Source organism: Pongo abelii, chromosome 16 (assembly GCF_028885655.2).
Source record: "Pongo abelii isolate AG06213 chromosome 16, NHGRI_mPonAbe1-v2.0_pri, whole genome shotgun sequence".
In the NCBI taxonomy this organism is placed as follows: Eukaryota; Metazoa; Chordata; class Mammalia; order Primates; family Hominidae; genus Pongo; species Pongo abelii.
In genome coordinates, this window is record NC_072001.2 from 22049550 (window position 1) to 22068590 (window position 19041).

General features: G+C 46.4%; 1 protein-coding gene across 1 annotated transcript in view; it reads right to left on the reverse strand.

The window, feature by feature from the left end:
• The window catches only part of LOC100438855 (golgin subfamily A member 6-like protein 7), an 89933-nt gene extending 77137 nt beyond the window's left edge, over nt 1–12796 (reverse strand). Inside the window, exons 1-9 of the mRNA XM_063716432.1 lie at nt 12618–12796; nt 10897–11025; nt 10051–10080; nt 9736–9786; nt 9554–9647; nt 9351–9457; nt 8050–8108; nt 7579–7720; nt 931–7283 (exon numbers count right to left, since the gene is read on the reverse strand). Coding sequence (XP_063572502.1) covers nt 5559–7283; nt 7579–7720; nt 8050–8108; nt 9351–9457; nt 9554–9647; nt 9736–9786; nt 10051–10080; nt 10897–11025; nt 12618–12668 — 2388 coding nt within the window. The 5' untranslated portion in view covers nt 12669–12796 and the 3' untranslated portion in view covers nt 931–5558. The remainder of the gene's footprint in view (nt 1–930; nt 7284–7578; nt 7721–8049; nt 8109–9350; nt 9458–9553; nt 9648–9735; nt 9787–10050; nt 10081–10896; nt 11026–12617) is intronic.
• Between the last annotated feature and the right edge of the window lie 6245 nt (nt 12797–19041).

The following is a 19041-nucleotide window of genomic DNA, read 5'->3' on the forward strand; positions in this document are numbered from 1 at the left end:
GCTTCCCTCAGGCTGCCATGAGCCCCTCGTGCCAAGCCACAGACTTGTCTCCTATGAAGATGACCCATGAACATCCAAGCATAAAGGACGCCAACAATACAGACACCCATTGTGAAACAGTAGGAGTAAGAGCATCTGAACAGATCCAATCATCCAAGCGTCTATTAGAGTCTCTGTGGAGCTGCTCATGTGAGCTCCGGGGGCGAGACTTTAACACGTGGGGGAGGGGCTGCTCTCCAAAGCCCAGCTGATAGCCACAGAGAAACTGCTGTTAAGTGTGGAAGGCAGGCCCAGCCTTTGACACAATCTGCAATCTCACACAGCAAGTGGAAACCAGGACACATGGCACACGAGGAAAGGCTGAACGACCTAGTGGCACCGAATACCAAAGCCGCCATGCTGGCTTTGCTTGTCCTGCGTGGTGAAGGAGCCTCGGGACAGATGCACGACAGGTGGCCAGCTTCCTAATGCCAGAGAAGAGCAGGCTCTCCTGGTTAGAAATCAAAGTTGGAGAGGAAAGCAGTAGGTGGATTCCCACCATGCTCACCCTGTCAGGAACAGGGAATTCTTCCCCCCATGCAACAGAGCTGCCCGGGCCAGAGCTAGACCACAGCCTGCTCAGGGCAGGGTCCCACAAAGGCAGGTGAAAGCACCAAGCACAAACTTCGGGAAGGGTGGGGCATGGTGGGAGGTGGAGGTCACCCATCTTCCCTCACTCCTTCCCCCTTATCACCTCCTGCTTCAGAGCAGAGGCTCCAGAGACCCAGGGAGCAGAAGGCAGTGTCCCCCACCGCATGCCCCTCCTAGACCAGGGAACATCCAGGCAGGAGAAGCTCTGAGCGATCATCAGGAACACCCTTCAGCCACACACAAGCCACCCCGTGGAGTTTTTCCAGCAGGCTTTCCGCTGGAGGTCCTGTCCCCGCTGACCCATCTCTCCATGGCGCTTTGTGCGGAGGTGGCCCGTGCACATCGCAGCTCCTCCTCCAGGCGCTCCCGCTCCTCCTCCAGCAGGGCCACATCTCCCGCGGAGCGGCGCTGTGCAATGATGAGCTGAAGCTCCTGCCGCAGGGCCTCCTTCTCCTTGATGAGCTGCAGCCGGTGCCTGTCAGCCTCCGCCGTGCCTGGCCGGGACTCATTGTCAAGCTGGGCCAGCTGCTGCTGGATGTTGGCGACTTTGCAAGAGAGACAGGGAGGAAACAAGGACATCAGCGGACTGAAAACGCCATCTTCACATCGTCTCCACGTTCCACACTGATTCTGTAAACTCCCTTTGCCAAATAAGTAGTGAAATGATTGCACCAAGTGACTCTTACACTTTAAAGGATTTGGAAACAATGTCCTAAAAAAATGGTGCAGAAATCTTTTCCTGAAGCTCCCTTAGCCTGAGATTCGAGATGACAATAACCCCATCGTGCCTGTTCCGAAGACCTGACAAAAAGGCCAGCAGCCCTCAACATGCCCATACTCTGGGCGGCTCAGACTCCTGGTTTCCTACGTGAAACTGTCCCAGAGCAGGAGGGAGTCTGCTTGTTTCTTCTGCCCACCCTCATCAGTAGCTAAACAGCATGCTGGACCCCCAGAAGCGCTGCGGGCCTCCCGCCTCCTCAGCTGTGTCTAACTACTGTCAGCCGCTTTAGCAAAGTAACAAAGGAGAAATGCCCTCATCATCTGGCTTCCTGAAGGGAAGACCTTGGAAGCCCCATGCTCCATATCTTCTGGTTCTGTGTGCTCCTCCCTGCACCAGAGCCCCTGGCCATACGTGAATTCAAAACACCTTGCAGAGAGCAAGTGGGCACTTGACAAAAGCTGAGTGCATTGAATAGTGAACAAACACGCCTGAAAATATGTGAGAGGACGAGAGGCAGCCCTGTGAGCGTGGATGCTGCTGAGAGATGACCTGGGTGGATGCAAAGTGCAACAATCCTCAAGGTGGAAAAACGGAGGCTCCTATCAGTTTCCGTGCCTCGAAATTTCCAAGTGCTTGCTTGGCAAACAGACTGCATTACTTTTTGTGTCATGAGGTGCTGTTGAATGCAGATTAAGTGAAACAGATGTGGCCTGTATTTTTAAAGCATCCTTTAAAAGTAAGAGTAGAATGTTTTAAACCCTTTAAGTAGGGTTAAAGAGGAGGGATATGTTTCCAGGGAGAAACTAGGAATGGCAAACTCAACCTGAACCCTGTGCTGTGGAGGCCATAGTTTGGCATACTCTCCCAAAAACAAAATCCAAAGGCTTCTCTGACATCACAAAGAGCTGTGAGAACAGGGAAGTGGCAGGCACACATGGCCCTATATCCTCCGAGGGAGATGCAGGGCAGAGGTGCTCCTGAGACTGACTCCTCCTGTGCCCGTGTCCACGGCACTAACCAAGGCTGGCTTCCCACCTGCTGGGTCTAGACCTCAGAAGCCTTCTCTACACTATGAGCAATGTGGACATCCCCAATTGACTAGCATTGCCACACACGTTAAAACCTGCCACCCAGCCCTGAGCCAAGTCAGGCTTCACCTAAACTAGACACGAGCCCACGGACTCATGAGGATCGGGCATGACTCCCTCTCTAGCCACCAAACAAATCTGAAAGCCCACAGTTAAGGAAAGAAATGGGTACACAAGTTACAGTTTAAATGTATGCATTTTACTCAAGTCCACTTCAACAAGTTAAAGACACTAGTTGAATGTCAGTAGCTTTATTAGACAAGTTATTTTCAAACTTAAAACTAATTTCCGGAAAATGTGTTGGAAGATGGTGCCAAACCATGTCACCAGAAAAACTAATGACAGAGGCAGCTGAACAGGGCTAGGACTCCAACTGGGCTTAAGCATCCACCTACGTCTAATTAGTGTAATTAAAATTTGTGGCAGTCATATACCCAAAGCCCAAGGAAAATACACTCGAAGCAAACCCACAAATAAGTCAGTGCTAAATCAGACATTATACCCAATGACATTTCTGGAACATTCTACAGTAGACCAAGACAAGTTAAGAAATAAATATAAAAGATGGAGAACAATCAGCAAATCTGTGTCCTCATACTTTTTTTCATTTCCATTTATCTGATCCATAGGAAAGTCTACCTGAGCCCAGCTAAATTTTGCCCATTTTGTACTCATGCTAATTATCATACATATAATATAAACAGAAGTATTTTACAAAGCACTCCTTTTGAGTTTTCTGAGCCTTAAATATGAAGAGATCAAGATTCCATTTGAGTCTGCCAGCTCTAGGTTAGCTGCTAGCCTACAAGGATTCGAGCTGTTGAAGGTGGCAGAAGATCCAATTCCAGATAATCACAACTTTTCCAGGAAAATCTCAAGTAATATGCACTATCAGAAAAAAAATGAGGAAAAAAATGAATTATAGGAGGGAGGAGAGGCAAAGGGTGAGTTTCAAAAGGGCTGTCTGCTGCAGGCTTAAAGAAACAGAACAGCAGCCCAAATTAAACCATGTCCTGTCACTTCCCACAGCTGGCAGGAAAAATATGCAAGGACATACAGCAAGGGACGACATCTCCAGCAGAAACAAAATCTGGATGAGGTTGACTTCTTGCAACCCATCTGGAAATGTTTGGGGTGTGCTGAATGCTAGGCAAACATTTCCGTGCCTTCGAATTGTGGGGTTTAATAATAAAATTTCAAAACAAAGCAACAATGCAAACAATCTCATCTTCATTTCAGAGCTATATTTGAATCTAGAAGAAACTGGAATATATTGGAAAGTTCAATTTCTTTCTTTGTCTCCATGTTCTAGGAGTGAATATTTGGGGCCTGCTTCAGCAAGGTCGAGAGAGGCACATCTGTCTGTCTGTACTGGAAGCCAAAAGCCCTAGGATTCCTTCAACAATCGATTGTTCTTATGTCCCCATGAGACAGACAAGACGGCTTTGCCTTTAAAGCCATGTGACTTGTCTACCTTGCCATGGGCTGGAAACAAGCCATCTGCAGGGAGTATCTTTAGTATATTAGGTTTACTTGAAGAAACAGACTTTCTGCCTAAGGCTAAACACAGATGTACTGAGTTTCAATGCACCTTCTTCTACATCCACGCCAAACAGCTGATCCACTGGTTGGAGCCTTGCTCCTGTGAGTGCTGTTGCTCCAATTTTGGGTATTAAAGTAAAAACAATTTCCAGAAAGACTTTTCTTTGAAATATAATTTCAGTGAAATTAAATACATGGAAGTAAAGCGAGGTCATGGTTAAAGTTTGCAAAAAAATAAAAATAATAACTTTCCCAAGTTTTTTGTAAAGAGAACTAATAGCGGCTTAAAATTAGAGAGGATTTTTTTTTTTCTGTGAGTCAACTATATTCTTCAGTGATTCTTATTTTTGAGGGGTAATGCATTTTATGGCCTATATAAAATCTCTCCCAAATGCCTTTAAAAGCCTTAAAATATATGTCCCCATGTCCTGATAGTGAAGAAAGCAAATGTTCAATCAAGCATGCAGTTTCTTATTTATTATGTGATTCCCAAATTCTATTCCCTGAGCAGGTCTAATGTAGACAGACATAAAATATGAATCATTTTTCTCTTATGATTTTTGCCCATATACTTTTCTGTTACAACCCAGGCACCATTAAACCATGCATTTATGCCACAGAAACTATTTAGACTCTCACAAAAAAATGTGTCCCCCCCACCATCAAAAACAGTTGTTGGAAGGTAATTGAAGACCTCAGCCAGGACTTGAGTGACCAGGCCTAGGAAGTGACCCCAACAGTCTATAGTGCTTTTCCCACATTTGGTGATTGGTCAACAGTAGAGGGCTAAGAGGCTAAGAAACTGAGTGTGAAGTGATAGTTAAGAGGCTGGAGAGCCTAGCTGAATGTTTGGCACTCTCACAGGGCTGAAATGACCTAATGAGAATTTGGATCCCAGGAAGGAGATGGGACCTTGGTGGGGACCCTGGAAGGGCCACCCCTAGGAGTCCAAATGAATAAAACATAGACCAGCTGTCACAAAACCTAAAACCTGCTTTGAACTAGCTTAGTCCCAAACCAGATGAAGGTGGTCTGGTCTTACTCCAATTGTGTGCCATAAAGTCAAAGTCATTACTCTCTGGAGGCAGATAAAAGTTTACTAGGCATGCCATAAGACAAGACAACACAAGACTAAATGAGAAAGACCAAGAAAAAGCAATAGAAATGTACATAGATATTATAGTCCTCAGGTAGAAACTTTTTTTTTTTTTTTGAGGTGTAGTCTCACTCTGTCACCCAGACTGGAGGCAGTGGTGTGATGTAGGCTCACTGCAACCTCAGCCTCCCGCGTAGCTGGGATGACAGGCGTGCGCAACCATGCCTGGCTAACTTTTTTAACGGGGTTTCATCATGTTGGCCAGGCTGGTCTTGAACTCCTGACTTAAGGTGAACCACCTGCCTAGGCCTCCCAAAGTGCTGCGATTACAAGTGTGGGCGACTGCACCAAGCCAGTATTTTGCCACAATTTAAAATAAATTTTCTTTTTTTTTTCTTTTTTTCAAGTTTGTTCTCAGACTATATTCACAAAGTTCCACGGCGGCTTACACTTCTGTAGGCCTTGTTGACAGTGCCGGCTTTTAGATACTGATGATCTTCATCTTTTTCTTATCTCCTCGGTAGAAGAATGGGATGCAGGAGGTGCTGCCTAAGACTGGGCGCTCCTGGGCATTCTTCCTTCCACCAAGCAGCTGCATCATCTGCTGTGCAGTGCGGTTGTCATGGGAATAACCCTTCGCAGCCTCTCGTGCAGGCTCCACGCTGCCAGGGTGGCTCCTATCAGAAAGGTCTTTGGAGGGAGGGAGGCAGGGCTCTGAGCACCGCTCCTCCTGCATCTTCTCCTCCTGCTCTCCCATCCTCTCCTTCTCCCGCATCTTCTCCTCCTGCCCCCGCATCTTCTTCTTCTCCTCCCGCATCTTCTCCTCCTCCTCCTGCATCTTCTCCTGCTTCTGCATCTCCTCTTCCTTCTCCCGTAGCTCCTTTTCCTGCTCCTGAAGCCTTTCCTCCTGTATCCACATCTTCTCCTCCTCCTCGCGCATCTTCTCATCCTGATCCCACAGCCTCTCCTCCTTCAATCGCAGCCTCTCGTCCTGCTCCTGCATCTGCTCCTCCAGCTCGCGCATCTGCTCCTCCTGCTTCCACATCTGCTCCTCCACCTCTCCCATCTGCTCCTCCTTCTTCCGCATCTGCTTCTCCAGCTCGCGCAGCTCCTTCTCCTGCTTCCGCATCTGCTCCTCCTGCTTCCTCATCTGCTCCTCCTGCTTCCGCATCTGCTCCTCCAGCTCGGGCCTCTGCTCCTCCTGCTTCCTCATCTGCTCCTCCTTCCGCATCTGCTCCTCCTGCTTCCTCATCTGCTCCTCCTGCTTCCTCATCTGCTCCTCCTGCTTCCGCATCTGCTCCTCCTGCTTCCGCATCTGCTCCTCCTGCTTCCTCATCTGCTCCTCCTGCTTCCGCATCTGCTCCTCCTGCTTCCTCATCTGCTCCTCCTGCTTCCGCATCTGCTCCTCCTTCTTCCGCATCTGCTCCTCCTGCTTCCTCATCTGCTCCTCCTGCTTCCGCATCTGCTTCTCCAGCTCACGCAGCTCCTTCTCCTGCTTCCTCATCTGCTCCTCCTGCTTCCACATCTGCTCCTCCTGCTTCCGCATCTGCTCCTCCTGCTTCCGCATCTGCTCCTCCTGCTTCCTCATCTGCTCCTCCTGCTTCCTCATCTGCTCCTCCTGCTTCCGCATCTGCTCCTCCTGCTTCCGCATCTGCTCCTCCAGCTTGGGCCTCTGCTCCTCCTGCTTCCACACCTGCTCCTCCTGCTTCCACATCTGCTCCTTCTGCTTCTGCATCTGCTCCTCCAGCTCGCGCAGCTCCTTCTCCTGCTTCCACATCTTCTCCTCCTGTCTCCACATCTTCTCCTCCTGCTCCCGCATCTTGTCCTCCTCCTCCCGCATCTGCTTCTCCTGCTGCCACAGCCTCTCCTCCTGTCTCCACATCTTCTCCTCCTGTCTCCACATCTTCTCCTCCTGCTCCCCCATCTGCTGCTCCTGCTCCCTCATCTGCTGCTCCTGCTCCTGCATCTTCTTTTCCTGCTCCTGCAGCTCCTTTTCCTGCTCCCACATCTGCTCCTGCTGCTCCCGCAGCTCCTTCTCCTGTGCCCACAGCCTCTCCTCCTGTCTCCGCATCTTTTCCTCCTGCTTCTGTATCTTCTCCTCCTGATCCCGTAGCTTCTCCTCCTGCTTCCGTATCTTCTCCTCCTGATCCTGAAGCTTCTCCTCCTGCCTCCACATCTTCTCCTCCTGTAAAGTGTTGGTTTGAACCTGAAAAGGAAATAGACTCATAAGCTAACTATATAAATGTAATTTATAAAACAATGGTTTTCATCTATGATTCTTTAAAAAGAAATTTTAAGCCCTAACCCTGAGGTTCTGATTTCCCAGGCAGGTCCCCACTTTGTAGATTTTTAGCACACTCTAGAGGATTCTATGGCAGGACCAGAATAAGGGCCCAAATTTTCCAACTCTTGGCTGGACCCTCCCCATACCCTGCATGATCCCTTGACCATGGTCCCAGCTGGATGCTGCTCCCACAACCCCGAGGGCTGCAGTCTCTCACCTGTGGCAGCAGGATTTTGTCCTTCTCCGGCTTCCTTTTTACCTCCTTGATGTTGAGCTGGATCTCAGACTTTTCAGATTCTACAATTTGAAGTTTTTCTTGTAGTTTGGCATTTTTCTCCTTCAGCTCCTCATTGGTTATGCTATAGCCAGAGGCAGTAGAGAAAGGAATGAATGAAGAACAGAAAGGACTGCTTTGGTGATCGACCCTCTGCCTCACCCCACAACCACAGAATCATGGCACTAGAAGGGACCCCAGGAATTAAAAGTCCCAGGTGGCAGGCCAGAGAGAGGACATGAGTTGCCTGAGGCTACCCCATGAGTCAGTGGCACAGGCGGCACTAGAGCTTCCCTGCGCACACATGAAAACCTGTATGAGCCTCTCACCATGCTCACCTGTACCCCCCACCTCCCAGCACACCACCCCCACTAAGGGCTCCCAGACCTCCCATCCCACCTGCCCCCATCCTACGTGTTCCTATACAGCTCCAGACTCATGGCGTCCCTCTCGTTTGTTAACTCCTCGATGTACTACAAATAGAGAAAGGTCAAGTCAGGATAGAGCAGGCAGAGGAGCAGCTGGCCGACCAGTAACAACAGCTACAGTGACTACTCCACAGTAACTCTTGCTCCCTCTCAATCACACCTGACATGTTCTCAAGACATTTCCAAGCCCATGGTCTCATTTGTTTTCCTTTCTTTCTTTCTTTCTTTCTTTCTTTTTCTGAGATGGAGTTTCTCTTGTTGCCCACGCTGGAGTGCACAGGCGCGATCTCACCCCATCGCAACCTCCGCCTCCTGGGTTCAAGTGATTCTTCTGCCTCAGCCTCCTAAGTAGCTGGGATTACAGGCATGCACCACCGCACCTGGCTCTCACTTGTTTTTCAAAGAACTCAGTAAGGGTGGAAGGGACAGGGAAAGAGATTGAATTGATAGCTGGCTAACAGGGTCCCAGAGAGATGAGATAATATTGCTATTGCTATTACTCTTATTACTACCACTGTTGGAACCTTTATTGAGTGTTTCACCAGGCACGATGCTAACAATCCCATTTAATCCTCACAACCTCCATAGGAGACAGTTACCATGATCACCTCTATTGTGTAGATGGAAAAACATGGGGTATTAAAGGTTAAGTGCTGCCTAAGATCACTTAGAGCTGGGATTTCAAAACCCAGGTATATCTGATTCTCTAAGCCCATTCTTTCGCTGGGGGTAGGGACACAGATAAGGAGAAGGAAATTAATCCTTTGTTGATTTTTGAAAGAACGATACATTGGCATAGTCCAAACCTCAGAAGGTACAGAAGGGAAATATCTCTCCCCAATACTGTTCCTATCTCCTGAGTTTTTTATGAATCCTTACAAACATGTTTTATGTATATTACCATAATACATACACACACACACACGTATGTGTGTTCCCTCTTTCTACACAAATGGTAACATACTAAAGATACTCTTCTGTACCTTCATGGTACAAGTACCCTAACCCCCACCTAGGATTTGACCAAGGGTGCAGCCAAGTATGGGCAGGGTGGGCACTTGGCCTCGGAGCTCTGTGTCCAGTGCTTGCCCCCCACAGCACCCCGCAACTCACCCACAGCAGTGACTCAGCTCTAACCTGCCTCTAACAACCACACACAAAAGCAGCAAGAAATGGCCCATGCTGTCTTCTGGGCAGGACACTGCATCCTGCAGAAGGGACCTTTAGGCTCATTCCTCTATCTGCAAAGCTGGGCTCCCATGGGACCGGGCAGGTGGTTGGACTCACCCTGTCTGCCTTCTTGTGCTGTGTGGACACAGAGGAGAGGGCCTGCTGTAACTCTCCTTCAAAGTGCCAGGAATGATGCAGGCGGTCTGCCAGATCCTGGGACTCTCCTGGAATGAGAGAGGTTGAGATGCGGCCCAAAGGACTCCCCCTAAAGGCCTGTGAAAGTGCGAGGTTGAGGGATGATGGGGTGCCCAGATTCCCACCTTCAAATTTCCCGGCAGCATCCTGGCTGTAATAGAGCACTGTCTCCAGTTCAGTTTTCTGACACATAAGGATTCGTACAGTATGATCCTGGGCCTTTGGGAGAAAAGACAAGCAAGTGCTGAAAGAGAAGCAAAGAAACCTCATCCAGAGGACAGGAGGGAACTTCACCCCCTCCACTCACCTCTAGCTGCCTCCTTAGGGCTGGCTGATGTTGACGGCTCGCCTTCTTTTCCTATAGGAAGAGGAAGACAGAGTTCTTACTAGGGGGAAGCAGAGATCCACAGCAAGAGGCATGCCCCCAGAATGGCCCCCTTCCCCAGGACAGGCCCACCCATGGGACCAGGTTATCAGGGACCCTGTGGGGATGGGCTGGAATCTGGGAGGTGAGCCTTCCTCCCCAGGCTGGGAGTAGGCGAGAGGAGACTTGGGCCTCTACATCTGAGTGCCCCCCCAAACCCAGTAGTCATGTCATGAGCAAACAAAGAAACCAGGTTACTTCTTTCAGCTGAGCTTGGTTCTGTTGTTTCTGTGGGGAGAGTCAAAGGAATGTGACTGAGGGTGGCCCCTCGACTCTATTCCCCAGGCCAGGAAGTGGTAAGCAGGGGTCACGAATGGATTTTAAGGGCAAAGTTCTTAGACCCAGTGGGAGCATGAACTGGTCAACACTCCTTAACTCCCAAAGAAAAGGGATTTGGTTCTTTGTTGGTTTTTGCCCACAGCCACAGAACTGAAAGTCTGAAACTAGATTCTCTGGAAAAGACAGTAACAGAAACCTTCAGACATGGAATGTGAGAAAAGCCCACCCTTCTGCTAGCTTGTGATTTAGAAAGATGTGTTCATTCAACAAGCATTGAGCAAGTACATGGGGACCGGGGACAGTTCTTCACAGCTGGGATATAGGACGGAAAAGGCAGACAGGAGCCCTTGGCCCCAAGGTTTCCATTCTAGTGAATCTTTAAATCACAGACTCTCAGAGCAAACAGAAACCTCTGACACTCTAACTCTACCTCCTCAGGAAATGGAAGCCCAAAGAGGAGAGGAGTTTACAGCAGGTGCTGGACTAGGGATTAACACAAAAACAACAACAATAACAAATCTGATTTAAACTTCACACATGTAAGTAAAACATTACCACCCCTATTTTACAGATGTGAAAAGAGAGGTCCAAAGAACTCAAGCAATTTGCTGTAAATCATGTCCCTCACAGATGGAGAGAGAGGTAGGATTCAAACCCAGAATTCTTAACCAGTACCCGGCAGTTCTTCCTTCCACAATCTTAACAGTTACCCTCAACCTCCCCTTGTGTCCCCTGTCCTCAGGAGACCAGCCAGCCAAGACTCACCTCCTCAGGTGAATGGCAACCACCAGAAGTGGTTGTCTCAGGGTTAGTGCCATTATTTATTTTCTTCTGTTTGGTGTCGGTTGCTCCAGTACCAACACAAGCACTGTTCCACTGATGATAGCCTGTAAACTGTGGAAAAGAGGAGCAGTGATACTCATGAGAACTACAAGCTCCTACAGTCACTTTACATTTTATACAAAATACTCTCATAGACCATCTGATTTAATGCCACCAACAACTGTACGAGGTGCTGTCGCAATCACTTAGTGACTGAGAGGGATTGATACCATGGCTAAAAGAAAGGCAGTAATGGAACTTAAACTCAGTCTTCTGACTGTGAGCTCTGGGGTTTTGCCACAAATCAGCAGCTGCCAGGGGCCAAAACCAGAGGCAGAGGTAGAAAATAAAAAGTAGGCAGGAAGGTGTACACTGTGTGGTTTACAGTCATACATCCTGTTAGAGTCATGTATCCTCAGGGCAGAAGGCAGCCTTTCTGTTAAATCTGGGAATTGAACAGAAAGAGGACAACCCAAGCTTCATTTCAGAGAGAAGTCTGCTACACTCTTAGAAATCTATGTGACTGTCATCCCTAAGAACATTAATGCTTTGTCTCTCTCAAGAGAATCAAGGGAAACTGATGCTTCAGAAAGATGTCCCATATGTATCCTGTGGTACTCAAAGTACCCCAGGATGAGATGAGATGAGGAAGATTCAAGTTGTCAAGTTCAGTTTCCCAAGATCTCTTCTGCAAAAGATGAGCAAATCTCACTTCAAAGATCACTGACTGATGGGCACTCTGGTGAGAGAACCATGGAGAATTCAGATATGAGCTGGAGAACTTAGAAAAAACTGTTGAAGTCTCTCTGGAGAGTAGAAGCCTGGGAGAAAACCAAACCAAACCAAACCTGTTTTCCCACTGCCACCCAGAGACACTGTCAACATTTTGAGTTCACAAGGGAGGTGTAGGCTTTTCAAACTGTCAATGTCTGTGTTAAGGGAGTAAGGCACCCTGAAACTTCTCACTCCTAGGTCACATGGTCCCCACTCCCCTTCCAGCTGGAAATCTGTGCTGCAACCAGAGGAACCATGAGAACACTTAGGGGATGGGTCCTAAGATCAAAGGCCAGTCTTGCAGCAGTAATGACAGTTCCTAGAGGGACTGTGCCGTCAGTACGTTCCACTCCTCCGTGGGGTGGTGGGGGATGGGGGACACATCAGTGCCATGCCCAAGTTGCCTCTTTGAGATTGGGGTGGGGTTCACAGGGTTGGGACCCAGGTACTTGGAGACGTGAGCCCAAAGAGCCCAGGGAGGTTGGGCTTGGGGCAGCGGTAGGTGAAGGCTGAGTATGGAGCGGGGAGTCCCAGGAGTCACCTGCCCAAAGTCACCCTGGGGTGACTGGTGAGGGCAGGTGCTGTGGCATCCAGTTCCTTGGAAACGTGAGCCCAAAGGGCCCAGGGAGGTCAGTTTTCGAGCAAGAGGGGGTGAGGGCAGAGTACGGAGTGGGGAGCCCCATGAGTCACCAGCTCAAAGTCAGATGAGGTCGGGGCAGACTGCTGAGGGGTTGGGGCTGACACAAGATTTTGGTTAGGGGAGCCCAGAGGCACTGGGGGGGCCCAGCCCGGTGTACCTCTGGAGTGACATGGACTCTGGCAGCTGTTCTGCTGTCAGAGGGGCCTGGGGCAGGGTTGGGTTTGGGGTGTCACAATCTGATGCATTTTACCTTTTCCTTGGCCTCAGCCAATTTGCTCTGTTGGGTTTTTTCTGACATCATGGGGTGGGGAGGTGGGGATGGGGCCACATTGGCGTGATCCAGGCGAGGACAATGATATGCCTCCAGTCACGTACCACGCAGCTATGTGACTGAGCCAGAGGTGGCGTCACCAGGGCTGCACTAGAATGCAGAATAGGGGCATGGCCTTAATGCTGCAAGCCCATTGGTCAATGAGAAAGATGAAAGGGAAAGGAGGCGGGGCCAGGCAGCGGCGTATCATGAAGGTCCTGTGATGTCACAAGGAAAGCTGCCCATGCAACTGCTGTCCCCGTGCACTCTGGGAGAGGGGCGGGGCTGGCTTTCACTTTCTAAACTTTAAAACTTTATCACCTTAATTGAGGTACAAATCCTATTATAATGGAAAATTTACAGCATGCTTGATGATTAATAAAGCAGACTATATTATCCAACGTTCCAATAAGATAAAATAATCACAGTGATTTCTCTTTTTTGGAAAAAGTTTCTCTTATTCTCCTACATTATTGTTAAGGGCTTTTTTTTTTTCAAACTAGAGACATGTCTAATATCTTTAAAAAAACAAAGGTTTTGAGGTGGGTGTGGTGGCTCATGCCTGTAATCGCAGCACCTTGGTAGGCTGAGATGGGTGTATCACCTGAGATCAACAGTTCAAGACCAAAATTTTTGTATTTTAGTGTGTATTTTAGTATTTAATACCTCATTTAGGGCTACATAAATTTAATCTGATTCAGTGACTTAAAGAAATATAGATTTCATTATTGTCACTTAAAATTTGCAGAGGAAGGCAGTCCATGGTTCTTTTCAGTTTCCTGATACTTCCTTAGCCATGTTTTTATTCTTGTGGTTACAAAGTGGCTGCTGTATTTCCAGGTCTTGGATTGCCTTCCAAGGAGGGAAAGAGGAAAGGTCAAAAGGCTGAGTCTGTCTCTTTTTAGCTGAAAAACATAGATTTCTCAAAAGTTTTCAGATTATACTGCAATTCAATTTTCATCCTTTTTTTTTTTTTTTTTTTTTTTTTTTTTAAATGCAGTCTCGTTCTGTTGCCAGGCTGCAGTGCAGTGGCGCAGTCTCAACTCACTGTCACGGCGTCTGCCTCAGCCTCTCTAATAGCTGGGAATAAAGGCACATGCCACCACGCCTGGCTCATTTTTTTTTGTATTTTTAGTAGATACAAAAATCTACTAAATTTTTCACCATGTTGGCCAGGCTGGTTTTGAACTCCAGACCTTGTGATCTGCCCGCCTCTGCCTCCCAAAGTGCTGGGATTACAGGCGTGAGCCATCGCGCCCAGACTTGTGAGGTTTTAATACATAGTATTAAAGCTATGCTGGTTAGACAATTTGGATTATGTTTCTTCTCCTATTTCTGACAGAGTTGATGTAAGATGTGTGCTATTTCTTCCTTAAGCATTTGGAAAGAATTCACTTATTAAGCCATGAGAGACTGTAGTTTTCTTTTTAAGGTGTTTAATTACAGGTTCAATTACATATATTTGAATATTCATTTTGGTAACCTGTGTTTGCTGAATCAATTTGTTCATTTTATCTAAAATTTCAAAGTTGTTCTATTATTCATTTATCTTTTTAATACTTATAAGGTCCGCGGTTAGAGTTTGTGCCTTTTGTCTGTTTTGTTAATCAATCTTGCAGGGGCCATCAGTTTTATTAGTGTTTCAAAAAAGCAAACTTTGATTTTATTCATCCCTTTACCATACTGAAAATGTTTTGCTTAATTTCCAAACTTATAGTTCCACTCTGATTAAATATTTGTATAACTAAAACTCTTTGGAATTTGTGTCTTCTCAATGATCGTAAATATGATTAATTGTTATAAATATTGCTTCTGCACTTGAAAAGGATATGTATTCTGCATGTTGAGTGTAGTGTACCACGTATCTCAATTAGGTCCAGCGTGTTAAATGCATCCTTTAAAGATTCTATTTCCTTACTGATGTTTGGCTGTTTATTTTTCAGTGGCTGACAGACAAGTATTAAAGTTTCCCACAATGATCATCAACTTATTTCTTTTTTTCATTTGTTAAGCTTTGTTCTGTGTGTTTTAAGGTTAAGTTACCAGGCATAAACAAATTTAGAATTCCTTTTTCTCCCTGCTGGTTGCACCCTTTTATCATTAGGAAATACCCTCTTTATCTCTCACATAGCTCTTTCATTAGAGTATTTTTTAATATGTAAAAGAAAATAAAGTCTTGGAACCACCAAACCTGTTATGCTAAGGGAGACATGAGTTTGGGAGCTGAGTCGTGCAACACTGCCATTCTTTCTCCCCAAAGAGATAGCTGCCATTTCACAACCCTGTGTGATGGCATTAGACATAAGCCAGGTCCCCACTACCACAAAAGGCCACGTACCTCTCCATATGGCCCCCCTTACAAACTGTTCACAGGGACATTCCTTGCTAGCCCCTAAATCTTTCCGGATCTATGTCCCCCTATAAAATAAGCATATGTTAGTTGTAACTGTGGCTATGCAACCTCAGCTTAAAATGTAAAACTGAGTTCTATTCAATCTGACACTGACAATGTTGATTACAGGCTTATCTTCCCAGGTACAGAACAAGAACATGAGATCAATCACTCTTCCACCTACCCTAAGATGGCTGCATAATTGACTCTTTCCTCCCTCTTTTCAGATGTTTACCTTATCTTACCTAAAATGAAGATTACTGAGCACTAATTAGAGCTTCCTAAGAATGTAACCACCCCTTCACTCCCTGCTCCCCCTCCCTTTCTTCTGTCCTGCCTGCATTCTCCCCTTACATGCTGAGTTCCCAAAACCCTCTTTGGAAAGCACAGGTCACAGGCGTTTCTGTGGCTTGTGTTTTTTCCAGGGGTGTCATGAAATTGTGCTCAACAAAGGTCTATTGATGGAGGCACTTGCCTCATTTGGTCGCTCATTTTTTGTTTAACAGATATAAATAGAGTTACCCCTGTTTTTATTTACTTAGTCTTTGCTTTGTCAGTCTTTGTCAATTTTTCTTTTTTAAAAATAAATTTTCTTGTGTACAGTTAAGGCTTACAACATGATGTTATGGGTTATATACAGATTGTAAAAAGACTCCTATACTGAAAGAAATTAACACACCAATCATTTCACATAGTTCCCCATTTCCTTGTTGCTTTTGTGGCAAGAGCAGTTGAAATCTACTCATTGAGCATGAATTTCACATACAGAACAATTTTGTTCCCTGCAGTCCTCATGTCACACATTACATCTCTAGGCTTGTTCATCCTTCATACCTGCTACTTTGTATCCTTTGGCCTCCATGTCCCCAATTCCTCCCCTCTCCTACCTCCCCTGGTAAACAATATTTTACTCTCTATCTCTGTAGATTTATTTACACTTTTAAATCCCACATATAAATGAGTTTACACAATATTTGGTTTTCTGTGTATGCTTTATTTCACGTAGCATCACATCCTCCAGCCTCATCCATCTTGTGGCAAATGGCAAGACCTTGTTTGTTTTCTGGGCTGAATAATATTCCATTGTGTATGTGTGCCACAGTCTCTTTATCCATTTATCCATTGATGGACACTTAGATTGTTACCATATCTTGGCTATTGTGATTAAGACTGCAGTGAACATGAGAATACAGGTATCTTTACAAAGTAATGATTTCATTTCCTTTGGCTGTATGCTGAGGAGAGGGATTGCTGAGTCATATGGCAGTTCTATTTTTAATTTCTGTAGAAATCTTCATACTCTTTTCCAGAATGGCTGTACCAATCTACATTCTCATCCATAGCATGCAAAAGTTCCCATTTCTCCACACTCTTGCCAACATTTATCTTTTGACTTTTTGATAATAGTTGTAAGGGGTGTGAGGGGGTATCTCAGTGGGTTTGATTTGCATTTCCCTAATGATCTATAATGCGGAACACCTTTCAGATACCTACTTGCTATTTTTATATCTTCTTTAAAGAAAGGTCTCTTCAAGTTTTTTTTTTAACATTTTAAAAATTGGGTTATTTGTTTTGAGTTGTATCAATTATTTATACATTTTGGATTTCTTTTTTTGAGACAGGGTCTTGCTCTGTTATGCAGACTGGAGTACAGTGACACAACCACAGCTTACTTGACCTTCTGGGCTCAAATACTCTCCCATCTCAGCCTCCCAAGTAGCTGTGACTAGAGGTGCACACCACCATGCCTGGCTAATTTTTAAATGTTTTGTTGAGACAGGGTCTCACTATGTTGCCAGGCCTGGACTCAAACTCCTGGGCTCAAGTGATCCTCCCACCTCAGCTTCTGAAAGTGCTGGGGTTAAGGAGTGAGCCACTGCACCTGGCTAAATGTTGGATATTTACTCCTAATTGGCTGGGTGCGGTGGCTCACACTTGTAATCCCAGCACTTTGGGAGGCTGAGGCACTTGGATCACTTTTGGTCAGGTGTTCGAGACCAGCCTGGCCAATATGGTGAAACATCATAATGGAGTTTTGGTTTCTTTAACTGGGAAATGAGGATCATGACCATACCTGCCAAGCAGGAGAGGAGATGGGCTGATGTGTGTTGTGAAGCCCAACATGGTAAAACCCCGTTTCTACTAAAAATACAAAAATTAGCCAGGCATAGTGAGGCTGAGGCAGGAGAATTTCTTGAACCCGGGAGATGGAAGTTGTAGTGAGCTGAGATCACACCATTGCACTTCAGCCTAGGCAACAGAGCAAGACTTCGTCTCAAATAAAAAAAAGAGAATATTCACTTCAATAAATGGTGAGACCAGCTTTGCAAAGATGATGGTGAGAGAAGTCTAGCATGGCTGACTCCATCTTGCTTCCAGTCTCACGGGCCTGCTGTCTTTGCTCATTCCTGGGCATAGGCCAAATCAGCCATGGGAGAAACGTAGTCCATAGTCTATCGTTGCCATTTCCAGTCCTCCAGGGTCCCCTCTTTCACTCCACACTTAGTTATCAATTTGTTACTCTGCTTTAAAATGTACTTTTTGGTTGTCATCTCAGCTACTTGGGAGACTGAGGCAGGAGAATCGCTTGAACCTGGGATGCGGAGGTTGCAGTGAGCTGAGATCACACCTTGCACTCCAGCATGGGTGACAGAACAAAACTCTGTCTCAGAAAACAAATATAACATGAAATGGTAATGTCTTTCTTTAAAACCAAGGAAAACATGCAAGGCGGATATCTTCCTGTCACTTCGCACAGTCTACTGCCATAGCACCTGAGCCCCAGACCCCAAACTCACTGTCCTGCTCAGGGACCCCCAGACCACACTGGCCATTGAGAGCACCCCAAGTACTCTCCTATCCTCACCTCACTCCTGCAGTAAATGGCTAAATGAATAACTCAGAAGTGAAGCCTAAAACAAAAAGAAAATGCACATGCGGAACAGGAGAGGCGAGCAGAGGCCAGTCTGGAGGCCTGGGCTGATATGCTGCAAAGAGATGTCTCCGGGTGCTGCCTGTGGGGCACAGTCTGCCATTCAGAACACACCTAGAGAAGCCCTAACCATTAAAGAGCACCCATTCCTGAGTCCCCTGCCTGCCCACAAAACTTTCCTTGAAACACCCTAAACTCTGAGCCTTTGGGGAGGCAGATTTCAGTGATAACTCCAGTCCTTCCATGTGGCTGGCATTGAGTTAATTCAACTCCTTTCTGCAATAACATGGCCTCAGTGAACTGGTTTGTCTGTGCAGCAAGCAGGAAGAACCCACCGGGAAATTACAATGGTATTGGGAAAACTGGATTTCCACGTGCAAAAGAATTAATGATGTTACCCCAAGTGGCTGGGGATGCAATCACAGGGGTGTGGACATGGTCCTCATGTACTGAGTCCACGTCTGGATGAGGCCACAGGTTAAGTCCAGGTGGGGTGAGTCTAAGAAACATCCCAAAAGGCCAATCTTTGGTTCCACAATAGTGATGTTGTCTACAGGAGTCATTGGGGAAAGACACAAATCTTGTGACCTCTGGCCACATAACTCCTGAGCAGTAAGGGATTACAGAAACTATGCCTGTATTTTCACAGAATTCAGGATCCCCACCCCAAATCCTAATCTTGTGGCCTTTCATTCATCTTACAAAAGTGGGTTCAGCTCCTGGACAAGGACAAGATCAGTTTTAGGGAGGTTCTATTATCATCCTTGTTTCAACGTTAGCATAGCAGACAAGCGCAGAACCAAAAATTAACACGTGGGAAATTATACACCACAAATAGACAGTACAATCCATGGACCAACCAAGGGAATGGTGATAGCAGAATGTCAGGAAAGGACTTTATAATGTGTAGACCTTAGAGAAATAAGGAACTGAGACAAGAATCCATTTGAATTCTTGGAAATAAAAAATGTAATTACCATGTTGGCTAGACTGGTCTCCCACACCTGACATCAGGTGATCCACCTCCCTCAGCCTCCCAA